The sequence below is a fragment of the Podarcis cretensis genome, assembly GCF_951804945.1.
Source record: "Podarcis cretensis genome assembly, chromosome: 2".
NCBI classification, from domain to species: domain Eukaryota; kingdom Metazoa; phylum Chordata; class Lepidosauria; order Squamata; family Lacertidae; genus Podarcis; species Podarcis cretensis.
Window position 1 is genome coordinate 75164392 of NC_137171.1, and position 17127 is coordinate 75181518.

Here is a 17127-nt window from a genome sequence, read left to right on the forward strand (position 1 = left end):
CTTAGGGGCAGGAGACTACTGGAGCAATAGGGTCCCCTGTGAGTAGTGGCATTTCCGCCTTGCCCCTACATAAAATCATTTTTCAGGTGCATCTTTTCAAAGCAGCCCTGATGGGCATCAATGGAGATGACTGCTTTGAAAGATTTCACTGTCACCAAATGCTTCCTTGCCAGGAAAAGCCCTTGCCGAACTTCTCCTGGCCGTGTTTTTGGGATTTGTGGCATGGGTGGGAGGATATTAAACCAAGAGTTCTTGTCACCCTTGGATTTTAATCTACTCTGAGGATTTGCAAGGATGGCTGCTTCTCTGAAACGCACACCGTGAGACCCTGGAGCTCATATCCAGGCTTGAGCCAAAATAAAATAAAGTGGGGAAATGGTAGATGCCTCCTCCCTCCCTCCCTCCCTCCCTCCCTGCCAAATACATCAGATTAGGTGAGGTGGTGAGGGGAGGAAAAAGGAGCATCCTAGAAATCCCTACTCAGAGATGTAGCATATTGGATGTATTATTTCTCTGAAATATATGCCCATTAACTAATCAAATTGAGCTTTACTAGCACAAACCAAAAAGCTATGAGAGAAAAGCATTTGACTGACTAGATGGCAAGCTTAAGTTTCACAATTATGCCAGCTACACTAGTACTTAGGCTTGCCCTTTTCTTTTTTACTAGCCCTCGCTCCTGAGCTTTTAATAACAACTCCCTCTGTAGGAACAGGAGAAGCCAAGACAGTTTTATTCTGGTCAGTATGGAAGAGAGAGAATGACTGAATGACTGACTGACTGACTACTATGGTACTTACCTTATCATATTTAAACAAGCTTTCAAGAAATTTCCCTGGGTCCTGAAGAAGGACTTTGCCAGGTTCCCAATAGTCATCTAATTTGGAACCTAGTTTCTCTCCTGCCACTTTCTTGGGCTTGATGCCCTTCATAATGCAGACAGCTTCAATCACCATCTTCACTCCAAGTGGAGGACGCTGCATCGCTCGCACCTAGTTGGAAACACGGGGGAAAGAAGTGGATCAGTAATTCAGTATAATGCCACATCTGCTGGGGGGCATTCCTAACTATCCTGGACTTCAGTATTGAGGCATGAAATAAATCAAGATTAGAATATGGTCTTTAAAAGAGCACCACCATTCATAAAGCTGAGCACCCTTTCTCTGATCATTGACATTGTTTATATAATGCTATCCATGCACACAGCACTTTACAAAGAAAGAAAGGACAGGTCCCTGCCCCCAAGGGGCTTACTGTCTACAAACTGACACAAGGAAGACAACAAAGGAAGGGGTAAAAGGGGCAAGAATATGATATTACTTCAGCGACATGTATTTAAGCTTAGTTATAATGGGGGCATGAGGACTAGCGGGGTTCTGCTAAAGGCTTCATGGAAAGGTAGGAGGGGTTTGAAGATAGGATGGCATCATGGGGACATTCTGGGAGGCTGCAAAGAGCAAAAGACCTTTGGGCAGCAGAGGGTGGCAGAGAGGGACAAGTGAAGATTACAGGCAGGAATGCATCAGGATATATGAATGAAAAGGGATAAGGGACCATGCGGATAACTGAATAGGTAAGAAGTCTAGGAACTTAAGGAAGTGTATCATATGGCCAGCATTATAAGAGAGTTGAATGCTTTTTGACAACCAAGTGCTGGACTGAGGTGAGGGGAACAAAAATGAGGCAACGATGCTGAGAAAAGATTGCAGTGATTAAGATGCAAGATGACCAGGGCCTGAATCAGCTTTTGCCAAGATGTCAGAAAGAAAAGGACCAAGGGAAAGAGGGAGAGGGCGTTGTACCTTTTCAACAGGGTAGATGGTGGTGTTATCAATGAATACTGATAGTGTGAGGGGGCTGGGACAAACAATGAGAAGTTTGGTCTTGGATGTAATGAGTTTGAGACAACAATGGAACTACCAAAAAGAAATAACCAGTGAAGACTTGTACATGTGATATCAGATGAAAGAGAGAAATTCTAGGCTAGCGAGGCAGAACTGGGCATTAGCAGTGTATAGGTGGTACTTAAAGCCACTCTACAATGTGTGCAGAGGAAGAACAGCAGAAAGGGAAGAATAGGAACCACAACACAGAAGGAAACACCAAAACAGCGGCACATGTCCTCCTGTCTTGTACTCTCTACAAAGACCTGAGGAACGAGATCATCACCGCACTTGTACTAACCATCCCAGGGCGCTCAACCACTGCCACAATGTCCTTTCTTCTATCAGATCAAAATGAGCAGATAACACAGAAGGAAAGCAGGAGAAGAGATTTCTTGTATGAAAATGCTGAAAGAGTAATTAGGTATGTAGGAAAAGAATTCATGGAGGGCAGAATCATGGAAACTTAGGGCAAAAGGGGAGCCAAGCAAGAGAGAGTGATCAATTTGAAAGGGAGAATAGAGGTCAAGGGGAATGAGGACTAAATAGAGACCTTTGAATTTGGTAGGAGGAGGTGGTCAGTGATTTTGGTAGGTACAGTTGAAGAGGTGAGAAAATTTGCAGGAGAGAAAACTGAGATACTGGGAATACACAGCATACCCCAGTAGTCTGCAAATTGCAGGTAGATTAAAAATTGGAGAAGAGATTTTTTTTTTTGAGACTAGTGGAAAGGATAGAATCCAAAGTAACACTGAGGGAACATTCTGTCAGCTGAAGGATTTCTGCTTGTGCAATTGAATTTTTTCTCCTCCCTGCCATGCACCCCTTAAATCTATTCTAGGGGTTTCCCAACCCCATAAAGCAGAATTGGAAGGGGCATGGAGTGTGTGCAAGGGGGGGGGGGGAGAGAAGGGGACAAGTTCCACTGCACAAGCAGACAGGATAGGTTTGCAGAATACTACCCAGTGGCATGTTTAAATGCAGTAGTTTTGAAGGTGTGGTTCTTATTTCTTGGGAGGAGAGATGATAGCTGCACTGAATATGGCTGCTTCTTCAGGTTTGAACCACCACTTACTTAGGTTTGATTTACACATTATTTACACAGCGGGTGGCACTGTGGGATGTGGGTGGCGCTGTGGTCTAAACCACTGAGCCTAGGGCTTGCTGATCATAAGGTCGGTGGTTCGAATCCCCACGACGGGGTGAGCTCCTGTTGCTTGGTCCCTGCTCCTGCTAACCTAGCAGTTTGAAAGCATGTCAAAATCAAAGTAGATAAAATAGGTACCGCTCCATCGGGAAGGTAAACGGCGTTTCCGTGCGCTGCTCTGGTTCACCAGAAGCGGCTTAGTCGTGCTGGCCACATGACCCAGAAGCTGTCTGTGGACAAACGCCAGCTCCCTCGGCTTGTAAAGCGAGATGAATGCTGCAACCCCAGTGTCGTCTGCAACTGGACTTAACTGTCAGGGGTCCCTTTACCTTTACCTTTACCCATGCCTAGTGGCATGAGGAAAAAAGAAGACTGGGTTCATAAACCTTTCATAGTGTAGAAAAGAGAATTTCAGGACATGAAGAGCAGTAAGTGTCCAAATGCTAGGGTGGCCAGTTGAAAAAGACAAAGCTCCCAAACCTTTAATAGCTATGGAAAAGAGGGATGTTAACAGCTGCAGCATATAATATAAGCAACACCAGCTGAAAGTCCTCCTTCTACTTAACTATTAAAGGGGCCCAGTCTTCTTTTTCAGCAGGTAACCCTTTCAAATGCTCTCTTCTGCATATCCATTAAGGATGCAGGGCCCTGACCTTCTTTGTTGAACTCAAGTATGAGGAACCCTTGGCTGTTCAGATGATGCTGAACTACAGCTCCCATCAGCCCCAGCAAGCATGGCCAATGGTTTCTCACATCTGGTCTAGATCACTTAGTATTGCCTAATTTATGGCACAATCTTAACCATGTCTACTCAGAAGTAAGCCCTGTTGAATTCCATGGGGCTTACTCCCAGGTAATTGAGGTTAGGACAGTGAGCCTTAGTCACTCAAACTATATGAGTGAACAATATTGTGCTTGGCATTATATGAAAACTGTCCCTGTTGTCATATCTTTGAAGATGGTTTCATGTTTGCAAGTTGTCACTCAATGTTAGAACCACGCTGAATGAGAAAAGAACATTTGAGCTTGAACTTTCCCCGGCTTAGATTATTGTCATACGACCTCTGTGTCAATGTATGTATGTATGTATGTATGTATGTATGTGTATTTGGAAGCTCCACTAAATTTCCTTTCGGGTAAGTGTGCATTCAATTACGGATAAAACCACCTGATACAAATAATGGCTGAAGTGTCCCAGTGTTTGCCATCAGATGGCTAGGTAGGTATGCATGCAAGAGAAGAATCTCAAGAATGTCTTTTTGGAATGCAATGGGATGAGCTCCCCTATTATGTATCAGTAGGGCTACAGGCTGGGAAAGTACTGAGCATACTAGAGCTGATGGGCTTTCATTGCATTGCCACCCGTGAGCAGAAATTGTACAGACAGGATGGCAGTGATGATCAATACAAAAGGCAGCTGCCGGATATAGGAGTACAATACTGGATAGAAACTAATCGTACCAATTTGTCAATTGGCTTTTGATATAGCTTTAACACAGCAGTTTGCAATCAGGACAATTAGCAGCCGCTAATACTTGATCTTTGTGCTGTGAAAAGTTCCCCCTGCTGGTTTCTGCAGAAATAGGTATAAGAGAACTCCAGGCTACAGTTTGCTTCCAGGGTTACAGGGGTAAGTTACAAAGAGTGGCTAAAAAAAGACTACATGCATTGTTGTTTTGCTACTGCACCAGTGGGGTTTTGATCACAGAATTGCTGAGTTGGAAAGGACCCCGAGGGTCATTTAGTCCAACATCCTGCAATGATGTTGATGCAAATAAAAATGCAAAGTGAATCACTTGGCTCACAGGATTGCTCCAGGGTGGTTGTGGTCTGTGTGTGAAGAAGCTGGGGGATAGTATCCAAAGGGCAGAACAAGTATTTATGTAGGGCCCTGAAACTTTTCCCTGACCATGAGCAATCCTGCTTGATCCTCCTTTATATTATAAAATTTAACCAATTATTATCTGCATGCTTTCAAGATAAAAGCTATTTTCAAGATAAAAGCTATTTTAACACCCAAATGCATGGAGAAAGTTAACACTAAAATTCTCAAGGTGTGGAATTCAGATAACCGATACTAGGGGTGTGCATCAGCTCTGTACTTCCCAAATTAATGAGGCAAATAGGGGTGATTTGGGTAAGGTTTTCACATGCTTGAATCAGACTGACTGGAGACTCCTTAAAGTCCCAAGTTCCTCTGTAGAATTGAGTGCCCGCAATGCTGCTTTTCAAAATGAGTGCTGCATTCTTTCCCAGGGGAAAGATTCTGTATCCCTCCCCCAGGGAGGAGAAGCCTGTCTACTTACTTGCATGGGTTCTTTGCTGGGTAACAGGCTCTTTGTACAACCCCCCACCCCCCACCCCAGAATGTATCTGCATACAATTTGGCAGACTTAACCAACCCTAGTAGGACTCCTATATCTGCAAATTTCATCAAATTCTGTGAAATGAGAAAAAATTATAGCCACGTTTAGATTTTCCATTACTGAATGTAGGAAAAGCAGAGCTTTGTTTTTAGTAGAATGAATTTGACCCCCCTCCCCCAAATGAGTCAAGCTGGAAAGATGGAGTGACTCCAAAAAAGACTGGGCTGCTTCCCAAAGCGGAAGATACAAGTCAAAATCTTATGGTTGGTGCACACCTCTATTAAACATCTTACTTGTGCAATGATAGCATAGGTGGGCACAAGGGAGACCTCCCTGCATTTTAATAAGCAAATTGCATCTGCTCCCTCCAGGGTTCGAAGAACTAGAACATGCTCTCACGGAGACGCTCCAGAGTTTTCCTCCTGGATACAGTTGACAGAGGAAGTGAGTTTGTGGAGACCCTGAAATTTGTTTATCCCAAGGCAGATGATCTTCAGGAGAAAGACTTTGACTGGCTCTTTGATTGTCCTGAGACAGAACAGTTTCTTGAGTCTTTCTGCAACATAGTGGGGGAGGAGAATGTATCCAGTTCTACAGAACTGGAGGCCTATGAGAAACTGGTCATTTCCGGGAAGCCTGTTCTGGAAGGTGAAGCACTGGAACAGGTGTTGAAGACCTGCCGCCAAGCCTCTCAGCTCAGGTGTGCTATGCAGGAGAATGACACCTTGCCTCTCGAGACACTTGAACAAGAGGTGCAGATGCTGAAGAGCCAATGCGCCTGTCGGGTAATGCGGCGCACCAAGCTCCAAATTCGTCTAGCCAGCTTGAAGCGGGAGCTCTGTCATTCAGCTGAGAAGAAAGAGAAAGCAAGCCGGGAGCTGAAGAAGGCACACCTGCGGCTAGAGCCAGAGAACTTTCAGAGCAATGATGGTCTCAGCCAAGCCTGTAAGAAAGTAAAGGAGCTGATGCAATGGCACAGGAAGCCTGCAAGCAAGCGGCAGGAAGCCTCAATGGCAGCAGCGGACCTGGAACGTTGCCTTGAATTGGAAGAAAAAGTCACAAAGGCTTTATTGGGATTCTCACCAAAGGTCTTGCCAGATGTTGTCAGCGATGTGGAAGCTGATCAAACAGTTCTGGTGAAAAGGGGGCAGGGAGACTCTTGGGAAAAACTGGATACAGGGTCTATGGAAAGACGAGCTCAGAAAGTGCTGTTAGATAGTAAGAGTACAATCTGCAGTGATGATTCCGAAGGTCACAAAACGACACATGGCACACTGAAAAGCCAAGTTCTCCCCAAGGGGCAGCTGGCCAATAAGAACGAGCCAGAGTTTACTTGTAAAGCTCTGCCGCAAGATACGGACCGAATGGAAAGTGAGAACTTCAGAACCGTTCAGGATGGTCGTCAAGGAGGGTTGAAGATGCGGGGAGAAGCTGCTGAAATGGAGCATACCAAAGATGACAAGCTGAGCAGCTATCAGGAAGAACTGGAGCGCATGGCATTGGCTTACATGTGCAGTCAGGAAAAGGCACTTGTGACCTCTGCAAACATTAAAGGAATTTCATATACCTTGAAATGGGCAGGGAAGGCCCTCAAGGCTGCTAAGGAGAACAAGGTATGTCACTAGCTTCCTGGCTTAAACAAACAGGGTTTAGTAAATGACAGTAAGCACCTGTAATACAGTGGTGCCTCGCAAGACGAAATTAATCCGTTCCGTGAGGCTCTTCGTATAGCGGTTTTTTCGTCTTGCGAAGCAAGCCCATTGACAGCTTAGCGGATTAGCGCTATTAGCGGTTTAGCGGCTTTTAGCGATCAGCTGTTAAGCGGCTTATCAGCGGATCAGCTGATAAGCGGCTTAGCGGCTTAGGAAAAGGGGGGGAAAAGGGGGAAAAACCCGCAGGAACTCGCAAGACATTTTCGTCTTGCGAAGCAAGCCCATAGGGAATTTCGTTTTGCGAAGCGCCTCCAAAACGGAAAACCCTTTCGTCTAGCGGGTTTTCCGTCTTGCGAGGCGTTCGTCTTGCGGGGCACCACTGTACAATAGGCTCTGCAACACAGAAATGCATTGAGAGAGAGAGAGATACGAATAATAAAAGAGTGAGACTCTAATTCACCTGTTGCACTTGGTGAATGGGTTTGAACCACCAGACTTTTTACATCTGTAGAGATGCTATAAAGTTCAGCAACAAATACTCTTTTTGTCACACAAGCCCCTGTTTGGCTCTGCATTCATCAGAGCTGATGTTTGATTCTGTCCACCTCTGACTGTATCCATCCACCAAGAGCCAACCCCTGGACATTAAATTTTGTGGAAGTAGAGGGCATTCCTGAAGGCTGAAACTGGCAGGTTTGGGATAAGGGACATGCTTCTGGAGAAGAGGAAATAAATGAGTGGTGGTGGTGAAAGCAGTTTCTCTAGGGAAACAAAGAAATCCCTTGCTGGGGATGAATGAAAATAAAAGAAACATTAGGAAGTGGGGCAGGGCAGGAGAGAAAAGTAAAAGCAACATTCAGTTTTTCACTTAAAGTCTGTACTGTATATCCAACATGTTCTCAACCATGAGGTCAAAAACTAATAGATTGGGGTGACAGCAAAAATCCCCTTGAAATGTTCCTATTTAACTGACATCTTATTTATATGTAAGCTAAATAATAATAATAATAAGAATAAGAATAATTTTTATTTATACCCCGCCCTCCCCAGCCAAGGCCGGGTTCAGGGCGGCTAACAAGCAATAATAAAAACAAGTTGAATGAATGCAACTTAAAAACAAGATTAAAATATTATGTATTAACTATGCTGCAAACACAGACAAAAAGAATACTTCTGCCCCATGTTTTGAGTAAATTTCTACCTCCCACTTTATGGACTCTTGGCTGCTAAGCTTTATAAAGAAAGCTGATATAATCACTAGGCTTAGAAAATCAGAACTTAACAGGTCCTCTGGACCAATTTAGTCCTAAGCTATTTGTATTGTGTTCTGCATTATTCTCAGTTTTTTGAGTTACTTTTAACAAGATATATGGGTTTAGATATAGGGAGAGTACCATGATGTCATTCCCAATAGTATTTTAGTTAGAGTCCCATGGGTTAGGAGAATACTTGCCAACAAAACTGGTGGTTTTTCTTGCAAAGTTCGTAGAGGCCTTCAAGAACTGCAGGGGAATGTGAAATTTAATGTCCTTCTCTTCTACAGGTGGAGGAAGAGAAAGGAGAACTGTATCTTCGTAGAGCCACTTTCCAGGAGCAGTTGTGTATCCTCCAAAGGGAGGTTAGACAGGCAAAAACCAAAAAACTTGTCCCTTTGCTCCAGACCAGTGCCAGCCTCCTTCGCTTGCCTGTAGTATGTGGAGAACTCACTTTGGAAACCAGGAGACTTGGTCATCTTGTATCGATGCAAGAACAAGCTGCTGGCCAAATGATGGTCCAGTGGAGCCATTTGGAGCTGCTGTGGCTCTTGCTGATGCATGAGCAGAAGAATCTGCAACAGATGAAGACCCAACTGGAGGGGATGGTGGCTACCTCGAATGAATCACATGCTAAATTACAGGAATGGCAAGCCTGCTTTGAGGATTCAAGGTTCTCCATTAAGCAATGCCCGCGGACTCTGATAGACCCCAGTGATCTCACCATGTTAAGGTAAAGATCAGAAGAGCTATGGCAGGGGAAAGGTATCAAATGGCTGCAAGTCTTAGAAACAAGGAAATACTTCCTTAGGGTAGAAATGGGGCTCGTTAGAAAACAAAAATAAGCTGGTATGTGACTAAAATGAAGCATAACCTATTGAAGATAAAAAACGCTAGGACCTTCTCGCCCATTTCTTTTATGCAGCACACTTGAATGAATGTTGGAAAAGAGCCATAGTCATTAATGCAGGACATTTAAACCACTTTGAGATGAATTAACAGATAAACTCCTAATTGTTAATTCAGCTAAACAAGCATCAAGTCTAACTCGGGTTGAGTCTTTCAAATACTCAAAATTCTCTCACAGCAGCAGATCAACAAGAAACGAGATAGCATCCCAGCACAATTCTATAGTCACTCTAGTCATCTATAGCGCAGCCATTTTCAAAGTATATGAATCTCTCGCTTTTCTCACTGGTACAAGGCCAAGAACTGTCATGGATACAATTTCTCAAAGCTTCTAACTGATGGATGCGTCTTATGTATTCCTTTCCTCCTTAGGCTGTGGGAGATGCTAAACAGGCACAGTCACGATAAGCAACTCTTCCATGCCTATGGGGCCTTGGCAGGCTGGGGCTCCCGGTTATGCCAGGAGCTCAGGATGCTCAAAGTGCAGCTGGCCACACCACACTCTCAGCTTCCTAAACTGGAGTCTGACAATGAGGTACTTCACTGTTTGATGTATGGTGACTGCAACCAGCTAATGCTTCGTGCTCAGGTAAGCAAAAGCTGTAGCCCATCATGTGTGTGAATCTTCTTTTTCTTGCTATATTATCTATTAATAATCACAAGAATAGACCAAATTAATGGCACACAATGATCTTTGCTTTTGCTACACCATTAAGTGTTGTACTCTTGGGACTCCCGGTCCTCCTTAAGTAGCAAACTTCCCTCCCTGTGAAACTTCTAAATGATGAAAAATTGGAGAAATATGTGCTGCTTCTTCTGAACCCCTATTTGTTTTGACACCTGTTTTCTACAGGGACTAGAAGAACCTCTGGAGCAGCTTTACACCACACAAGCCAAACTCTACCAAATGCTAATGGACACCTTGAGTGATGTGAAGGCCAAGCAAAAATCCCTGCGGAGTCACTTTCAGCAAACTGAGCGCAGCCTCTACATGCATTTCTTCACTAACCCAGAACAGCTGAAGGAGCTGGTGCAAGATGCTGAGAAACAGACCCTGGCATTTTCTTAGGTGTCGGTATAGTCACATGAGAGTAGTTCAGTAGAAAATAGTCCTCCACCTTGCTTGAAGGTACTCACATCTTATCGTCATCTAGACTGAGTGGAAAGTCTCCTTAGGGAGAATCCTGTTCATGAAAGCTTACATTGCTATGTTCTCTTTGTAAAATAGACAGATTTGGACCTACCGGTAATTCCATATACAGTGTTTCTTCCCTACAATGACTTGGTAAAAAAGGCTCTTAAACTACAGTCTGTTTTTTTCCCTTCAGAGTCTGAGTAAAGTGATGGAAGTAGTGATGGATGGGTGGGCTGAGATGTTGGTTAAAACTAAAAGCTACAGTGCATACTTCTAAGATGGGGCGCTGCCCTTTTCTGCTTGCCTGCATATTTATTGTCTACCTATTTTTCTATCTCAATTACTGATGTTATTCAAAAAACTGCGATGAAAGAAGAACATGGCTGCACAATCAAGAATGTTTTGTTTAATGGTCAGGGTCCATTTTTTGCTTCCTTAAATTGTGGTAATACAAGAAGCTCCATGGTTGAAAATATAATGTGTACCAGTTTCAGGCATGTTGCTTGTTTTATATTGAAAACAACTCACTGAAATATGCTAATAAAAGTAATGTTCACTTTAATTTTAACTATTTGTTTAGGCAAAGGGCTATACCAACTAGCCTAGAAACATGCTGATGTTGCAATATAATTATTGAAACACATTCTCCCTTTACCTTTCAAATAGGATATGGTGACAGGCATTGCAGAATCCTGGTGGAAACTGGTCATAATCACTTATTATAGAAGCCTATTTTTAGATAATTTCATTGGCAACAGGATCCACACATTTTATCATAAGTTACAATATAATTTTGTTTCCAGAATTCTGAAGTAAGGTTATGGAGGGGCTCTCTTTTCATACACCAGTACAGTAGCTCAATATAACTGCATTTTCCACTATGCATTTAAGACATACTAAAAGATATTGCACATATCTAAATACACCTATACATTGCTTTTGGTGACTTGCTGCTGCCACCTGACAATACAGATGAGCTACTTGACGGGGTGGGCACCAACTAACAATAAGTCTTCACATGCGTAGCAAAAATACACATCTAGAGCATTAAAAAAATCTCCATATGACTCTACTCTTAAGATCATCTCTAGGCACTGACTACAACATCAGTCAAATTGACAGCTGGCTAAATAAACCCAACTCTTGGAACAGTCCTTGAACAGGGGGAACATAATTGACAATAGGCCTTCTAAATTTTCTGGAAGTGCCAAATAATAGTAGGTAGTAACCCAGCATGTACCTTCAAATGTCAGTGAACAGAAAACGAGACAAGGATCTGTAGCACTAATTTTCTGCTTGTATTCAGCAGCTGTCAATGTTCTTCCCAGCTAGGAAGCTTTGCAGTGGCTCAATAAACTAGTAAAAAGGGAGTTGGCCTTTGAATTCAATAGGACTAACTTCTGAAATGACACAAACAGGATTGTGCTGTGTGATGTGAACTATGCTTTTACTTCCCTTACTCTTCTCATCTAGTGAAATGAAGCCAGATGGTAACATTACTATAGAACCATTCGAGTCCAAAGAGTTAAGGTGGTAGAGGGATGCTGATACCCATCGTTTCAGCCTCTCCGGCAGGTGCAGACTGCTTTTCATCCCTCCTCATCAGATTTATCATTTGATGAGTGAGGAACAATGTCTGATCTGTGTATATGCATCTGCATGTCTGTGTATGTGGTGGCTGGGATGTGGGTGAGAGAGTGTGCATGCTGGATATGACTCCTCTGCCAGTGTGCAGTACCCAAAGGCACTACATACCTTTGGCTGAAAAGGATTAGATTATTCCTCTTCAGGGACAGCCATCAAAAGAAATAAGCTGCTACAACTCACTTACAAGGAAACAAAGTTTGAAAATCAGAATGGGTGGGGTGTTTAGGGGGTGTTACTATTGAACCTGTATCCATGGTAAAGCACAGACGGTATAACTAGTGTTCTTGTTGAAAGTATTGTTAAAATCTATTCTTTCTCAACTCTGTTACCTCTGTAACATCATTTTTGTTGAGGTTCCTCAAGCTGGCAAGGGCAGCATCCAGGGCAGGCAGGGCTTCTGCCAGGTCCTTCTGTGCGTCATCAGCAATAGCCTGAGCGGTCTGAGCTTTGACTTTGGCTTTCATTTCCTCTGCCTGCACAGCATTCCGTGTTTCTTCTGCTACAGCTGTGTCTACCTGCAGCAGCACAAAGGTATTTGGAATCATGAATGCTTTCAGGACTGGCTAGATTAGAAGCACCTTTTCTGCATCAGTCAGAGACCCAGACCATAGTTAAGGGCTAGGCCTAAATACATGGCTCTCACTAGCACACGGGGGGGGGGGGGGGACAAACCACAACAGTTGTTTTAGGATTACATCTGAATACAGGATTGTGGCTTGTTTCACTCCCTACCCCAGCCCTGAAAAAAAGCCCCAAGACCACATTAAGCCAAAGGAAAACTTTGACAACAGATTAATGTTTGTTTGGAGTGACGCAAACCATGAGCACTAATTCAGATGAAACTTTAAGTTGGGGATTTGTTTGTTTTCCTTCTGATCACTTGCGGGAAGGAAAAAAGCAAGCAGGATTAGTGTATTCACAGTAAACTATTAATTATAGTTTACCATGATGTGTTAATGAGGTCATCGTTTGCCAAAGCATAAAAACATTCTAGCACAACAACGACAACCACCACCCAAGGGGCATGCTTTTCTCAAAAGGGCCAGGAGCAGATATGGCTGACCAGAACTCTGAACAGGAACACTGCTGATACAGAATGATAGTATGCAATGTTTGGTTACCTGTCTCACTTGGGAAGTAGTATATGATAGCTTCAAGTTCTTTATTGTGCATGCATAGCTAAAGATAAAGAGGCTGCTCTTCTTATGAACATGATTGTCTGAAATAAGCATCACACCTCACATAGCAAGGTTAAATATTTGGAGTTTAGTATAAAGGGCAGGTCCTGTCATTCTGGAGCCAAAAGAACAAACCCAAATGGCACCCCCTTTTGCAGTAAAGAACAACAAAAGTTTTCCTTGTGGCAAATGTGTTGCCCCATTATTTTAATTGTAGGACTTGTATTGTGTGAAAACAAGGCAGAGATGCAACATGGGCCTCCCTTTCTCTAGCTTAAAGCTAACAAGGAAGAGTATCAGCACAAAGTATCAGGTTCTTTCCCCTTCTTGTTTTACCAGGGCACCATCAGCCTCTTTTGCAACAGTGTCTGAAGGTCCGCTGCATACCTGTATCTGTTCCATGGTTACCAGTGTGTCTTGGGCAGCCTCAGCCAGCAGGGGGCGTGCTAATTCTAGCTCTTCCTGCATTTTTGCTACATCTTCTGCAGTTCGCAAAAGCTAGAAATGGAGGGGAAAGTCATTTTCTTATTGAACGTGCCTAGCGAAGAGGAAAATAATCTGTTGCTACAACGCTGAAAACAGTACAGATAGTAAAGGAAAAACCTCAGAAGTAGCTTCAAGCTACTTGAAAAGAGAACCTCTTGCTTATTCTGGGCTCCACTGGAAAGTCTCTTCTATTAATCAAATTCTAGAGCACAATCCAGTCCAAGCCACAGTTAATTCTGTGTCAGAGTTCTATGCAGGTGCTCAATTCCCCCACCAAAATCAATGGTATTAAAACTGCTTAACTTTTACTTGGCCCAGCCGTGTTTTAAAACATTATTTTACCATTGCTTTTTCTTTGTTACAGATAGGTAGCCGTGTTGGTCTGCCATAGTCAAAACAAAATAAAAAAATTCCTTCCAGTAGCACCTTAAAGACCAACTAAGTTAGTTCTTGGTATGAGCTTTCGTGTGCATGCACACTTCTTCAGATACCTGAAGTATCTGAAGAAGTGTGCATGCACACGAAAGCTCATACCAAGAACTAACTTAGTTGGTCTTTAAGGTGCTACTGGAAGGAATTTTTTTATTTTATTTTTTCTTTGTTGTTATTCCATGCTGCCACTTTTCTGCATGAAAACTGGCAGCATTTCCTAAGAGCAGCACTATATGCTCGAAACTTGTTTCAGGTTGTGGGTTTTTGAAATATACTCAGAGTCACAAAGTGATTTCATGCTCTTTATTCAGCTCATAGTGGTGAGGAGGAATGAATGAATGTCCCCTCAAAGAATCTGCTTTATATACATTATTTACACAATGGGCTGCACATGATTGGCTAATTCCGGAATTCTACTGTAAGCCAATCAGGTTGTGGATTCACTTGTATCTGGAGCATGATTGGGTGGTTCCTGCCAACCAATCATACTGCTGCATTGTTCTAGGACCCATCAGACTGCTGCATTCTGAATCCTATTGTTCTAGGACCAATCAGACTGCTGCATTTTGGATCCTATTGTTCTAGGACCAATCAGACTGCTGCAGTTTGGATCCTATTCAACTCAGTACATAACAGTTTTGTTTTTTTTAAATATAAAGTATAATGTGCTACTAAAAGTCTCAGTTTCACATAAGACCAGGGTGAACTGCACTCAGTAAAGGAAAAGAGAACATCAATATATGTGGCTTTATCTTCATTCCTTCTCTCTCTCTTTTATAGCCTTACACATTTACACAGTGAAGAAAAGAGTCTACGCCAACCTTCCCAAGTTGGTGCCCTTCAACTCTCAGCATCCCTAACCATTGGCCATGCTGGCAGAAGCTGATGGGAGTTGAGGGTTCAGCAATTTCTAGAGGGCACCATTTTGGGTAAGGCAAGTCTTTGCTCACACCCAAATACAGATACATTGACTTTCACTAATGATATTTGGGTGTATAATGATTCGAGGTAATTAACACCAGTGACATTGCATTTACCTTAAATAAATAAATATAATTAGGCAAATCAGTTTTCAGTCGGCAAGAAAAACATATCTGTAGGCTTTTTGGAAGATGCATGTTAATTGATCTGATTGCTGTCTTAAAATATGAAGGCTGCATGCTGAATTTTATTCTGAGTGTTTTTCAGATATTTTATTCTGCTGGATTTTATTTTGGGTGTTTTTCAGATTTATTAAAGAATGTTTAATCATTCTTTAGTCTTATTTTGGTAGTGTTTAATGTGATGCATGCTGTTATTCCAGTTATAGTCATACAGGCACCCTCTGTGTTGAGCATCTTTCTAGAGCCTTCCATGTTGACCTCTCACTCTTCATCAGCTGCCAGCTGGGGCAGCTTTGGGTTCTCTCTCTAGGCTTCCTTCTGAATTCCCTCACTGAACTTACTGAAGACTGATCTTCCTACAGTCCTGAGCCTGGTGTAATATTCCCTTCAGCCAATCAACATGTTTCTGTTGGAATTCCAAACCCTTATGGACCAACAGGTTTGAAAGGAATGTCCACTAAATGACTTATCATAAACTAACCACTTTGGATGTTATTGCCCTGTACATAAAAGCTGGAACCTTGCATGTATATATCACTGTCTTCTTAGCACGAATTAGTAACTCTGACAGTTTGAACAGCTATTTGGTAGATTACCATCAAGACTTGAATACTATGCATCTCAGAGATGGGGAGCCTGTGGCCCTCCAGATGTTACAGAACTACAACTCCCATTATCCCAGACCACTTTTTACCTAATATTGATAGTTTCTCTAAAGGAGGCTTCCAAACATTGACTTTCACAAGCAATGACAATGCTTTTGCAAGTGATCAGCACAGTGACACACTATACATCAGGCCCAAAATGATATTCCAAACTTTTTAGTGTGTGCTGATGGAGGGAACCTTTTATGATGTGTTTTGCTGAAAAGGAGAAATCGGTCTATTGCTCTAAGTGCAGTCTTCAACATATGTGGTAGAACCCCAAGACTGAAGCAACTCACCTTGTCCAATCCACTCTTCATCCTGGTTTTGGCAACTTTGAGCTCCTGCTTTTTTGCACCTATCAAGGTGGTGAAGATGCCGAGCAGCTCCAGGTAGCTTTTGGGAGTGACATAATTATGCCTTGCCAATTCTGCCAGATACACCTTGCACTTAAGTGCTACGCTCTGATGGATTTCTACACACATCTCAATCTATAAGGGGGAGGAAACAGACGTTGGAAGAGGTTTCTCAACAGAAAGAAGGCAGAGAATGACTATGAAATGTGCTACATGCAAGATGCACAAAATGTGTAACGCTAACATTTATGAAATGAGTATTTCCTTGAAACACAGGGACCAATTGGAGAAGTGACAGCTATTCGAAACACTAGCAGGGACTCATTCAATATGAATTCTAATAACAAAACATTCAATTATTAGATAGCTGCTCTCTTTTTCATGTTTCTCCTTGCACATATGTAAAATCAGAGGTTGTGAGCATGTTTAAGAGAGGTCACTTACCATTCCCTGTATAATTTCAGGGGTGGCATCAGTATCTGGGATCTCATTGAAAAAGGAAGCAGCAACAGACTCCAGGGCTTCTGCAGGCCACTCATTAAACCAGTCAATGGTACAGCAGTTCACCAGAGATGGGAACTGTCTGAGCCGTGCTCGGAATACCTCTCCAATAGGACTGGAGAACGAGGAAGCAGTAAAGAACGAGAAAACCTTATTAGAATAACTTCAACTAAGTCAAATATCTCTAGTTGGGATGTACTGCAGGGAATTCTTTTAACAGCAAAGGCCATGCTAGGCACATTCAGAAAACCACAATTAAAATTTATACTAATATATTACACTAAACCACTGGGGGTGGAGAATTCCCACCTCACCAGCAAAGCCTTTATACTCATTAATGTTTCCACAAGGCAATCATCCCAAATGTTGACATTCAAATTAGGTGCCCTACAGATCTCTTCTACATGTGTATTGGAACTAAAGGCTGTAACTATG

General features: G+C 42.7%; 2 protein-coding genes across 4 annotated transcripts in view; one reads left to right on the plus strand and one right to left on the minus strand.

Moving 5' to 3' along the window:
* The window catches only part of DNAH1 (dynein axonemal heavy chain 1), a 125713-nt gene that overhangs the window by 23511 nt on the left and 85075 nt on the right, over positions 1-17127 (minus strand). For all 3 annotated transcript variants that reach the window (XM_079967202.1, XM_079967204.1, XM_079967203.1), the window contains 5 exons: positions 16636-16807; positions 16135-16326; positions 13558-13668; positions 12322-12507; positions 801-992 (listed from right to left, as the gene is read on the minus strand). In XM_079967202.1, the coding sequence (XP_079823328.1) occupies positions 801-992; positions 12322-12507; positions 13558-13668; positions 16135-16326; positions 16636-16807 (853 nt within the window). The remainder of the gene's footprint in view (positions 1-800; positions 993-12321; positions 12508-13557; positions 13669-16134; positions 16327-16635; positions 16808-17127) is intronic.
* Positions 5696-10898, plus strand: LOC307211017 (HAUS augmin-like complex subunit 3). The gene is made up of 4 exons (XM_079967232.1): positions 5696-7009; positions 8592-9034; positions 9583-9799; positions 10064-10898. Exons 1-4 carry the CDS (start codon positions 5786-5788, stop codon positions 10277-10279), a joined length of 2100 nt encoding a protein of 699 aa, XP_079823358.1. The 5' UTR covers positions 5696-5785; the 3' UTR covers positions 10280-10898.

Excerpts from the sequence above, each read along its gene's own strand:
- LOC307211017 (XM_079967232.1), top strand. The coding sequence starts at position 5,786 with ATGCTCTCACGGAGACGCTCCAGAGTTTTCCTCCTGGATACAGTTGAC. Across the intron at positions 7,010-8,591 it reads AGGCTGCTAAGGAGAACAAG|GTGGAGGAAGAGAAAGGAGA; the intron begins GTATGTCACTAG and ends TCTCTTCTACAG. Across the intron at positions 9,800-10,063 it reads AGCTAATGCTTCGTGCTCAG|GGACTAGAAGAACCTCTGGA; the intron begins GTAAGCAAAAGC and ends TGTTTTCTACAG.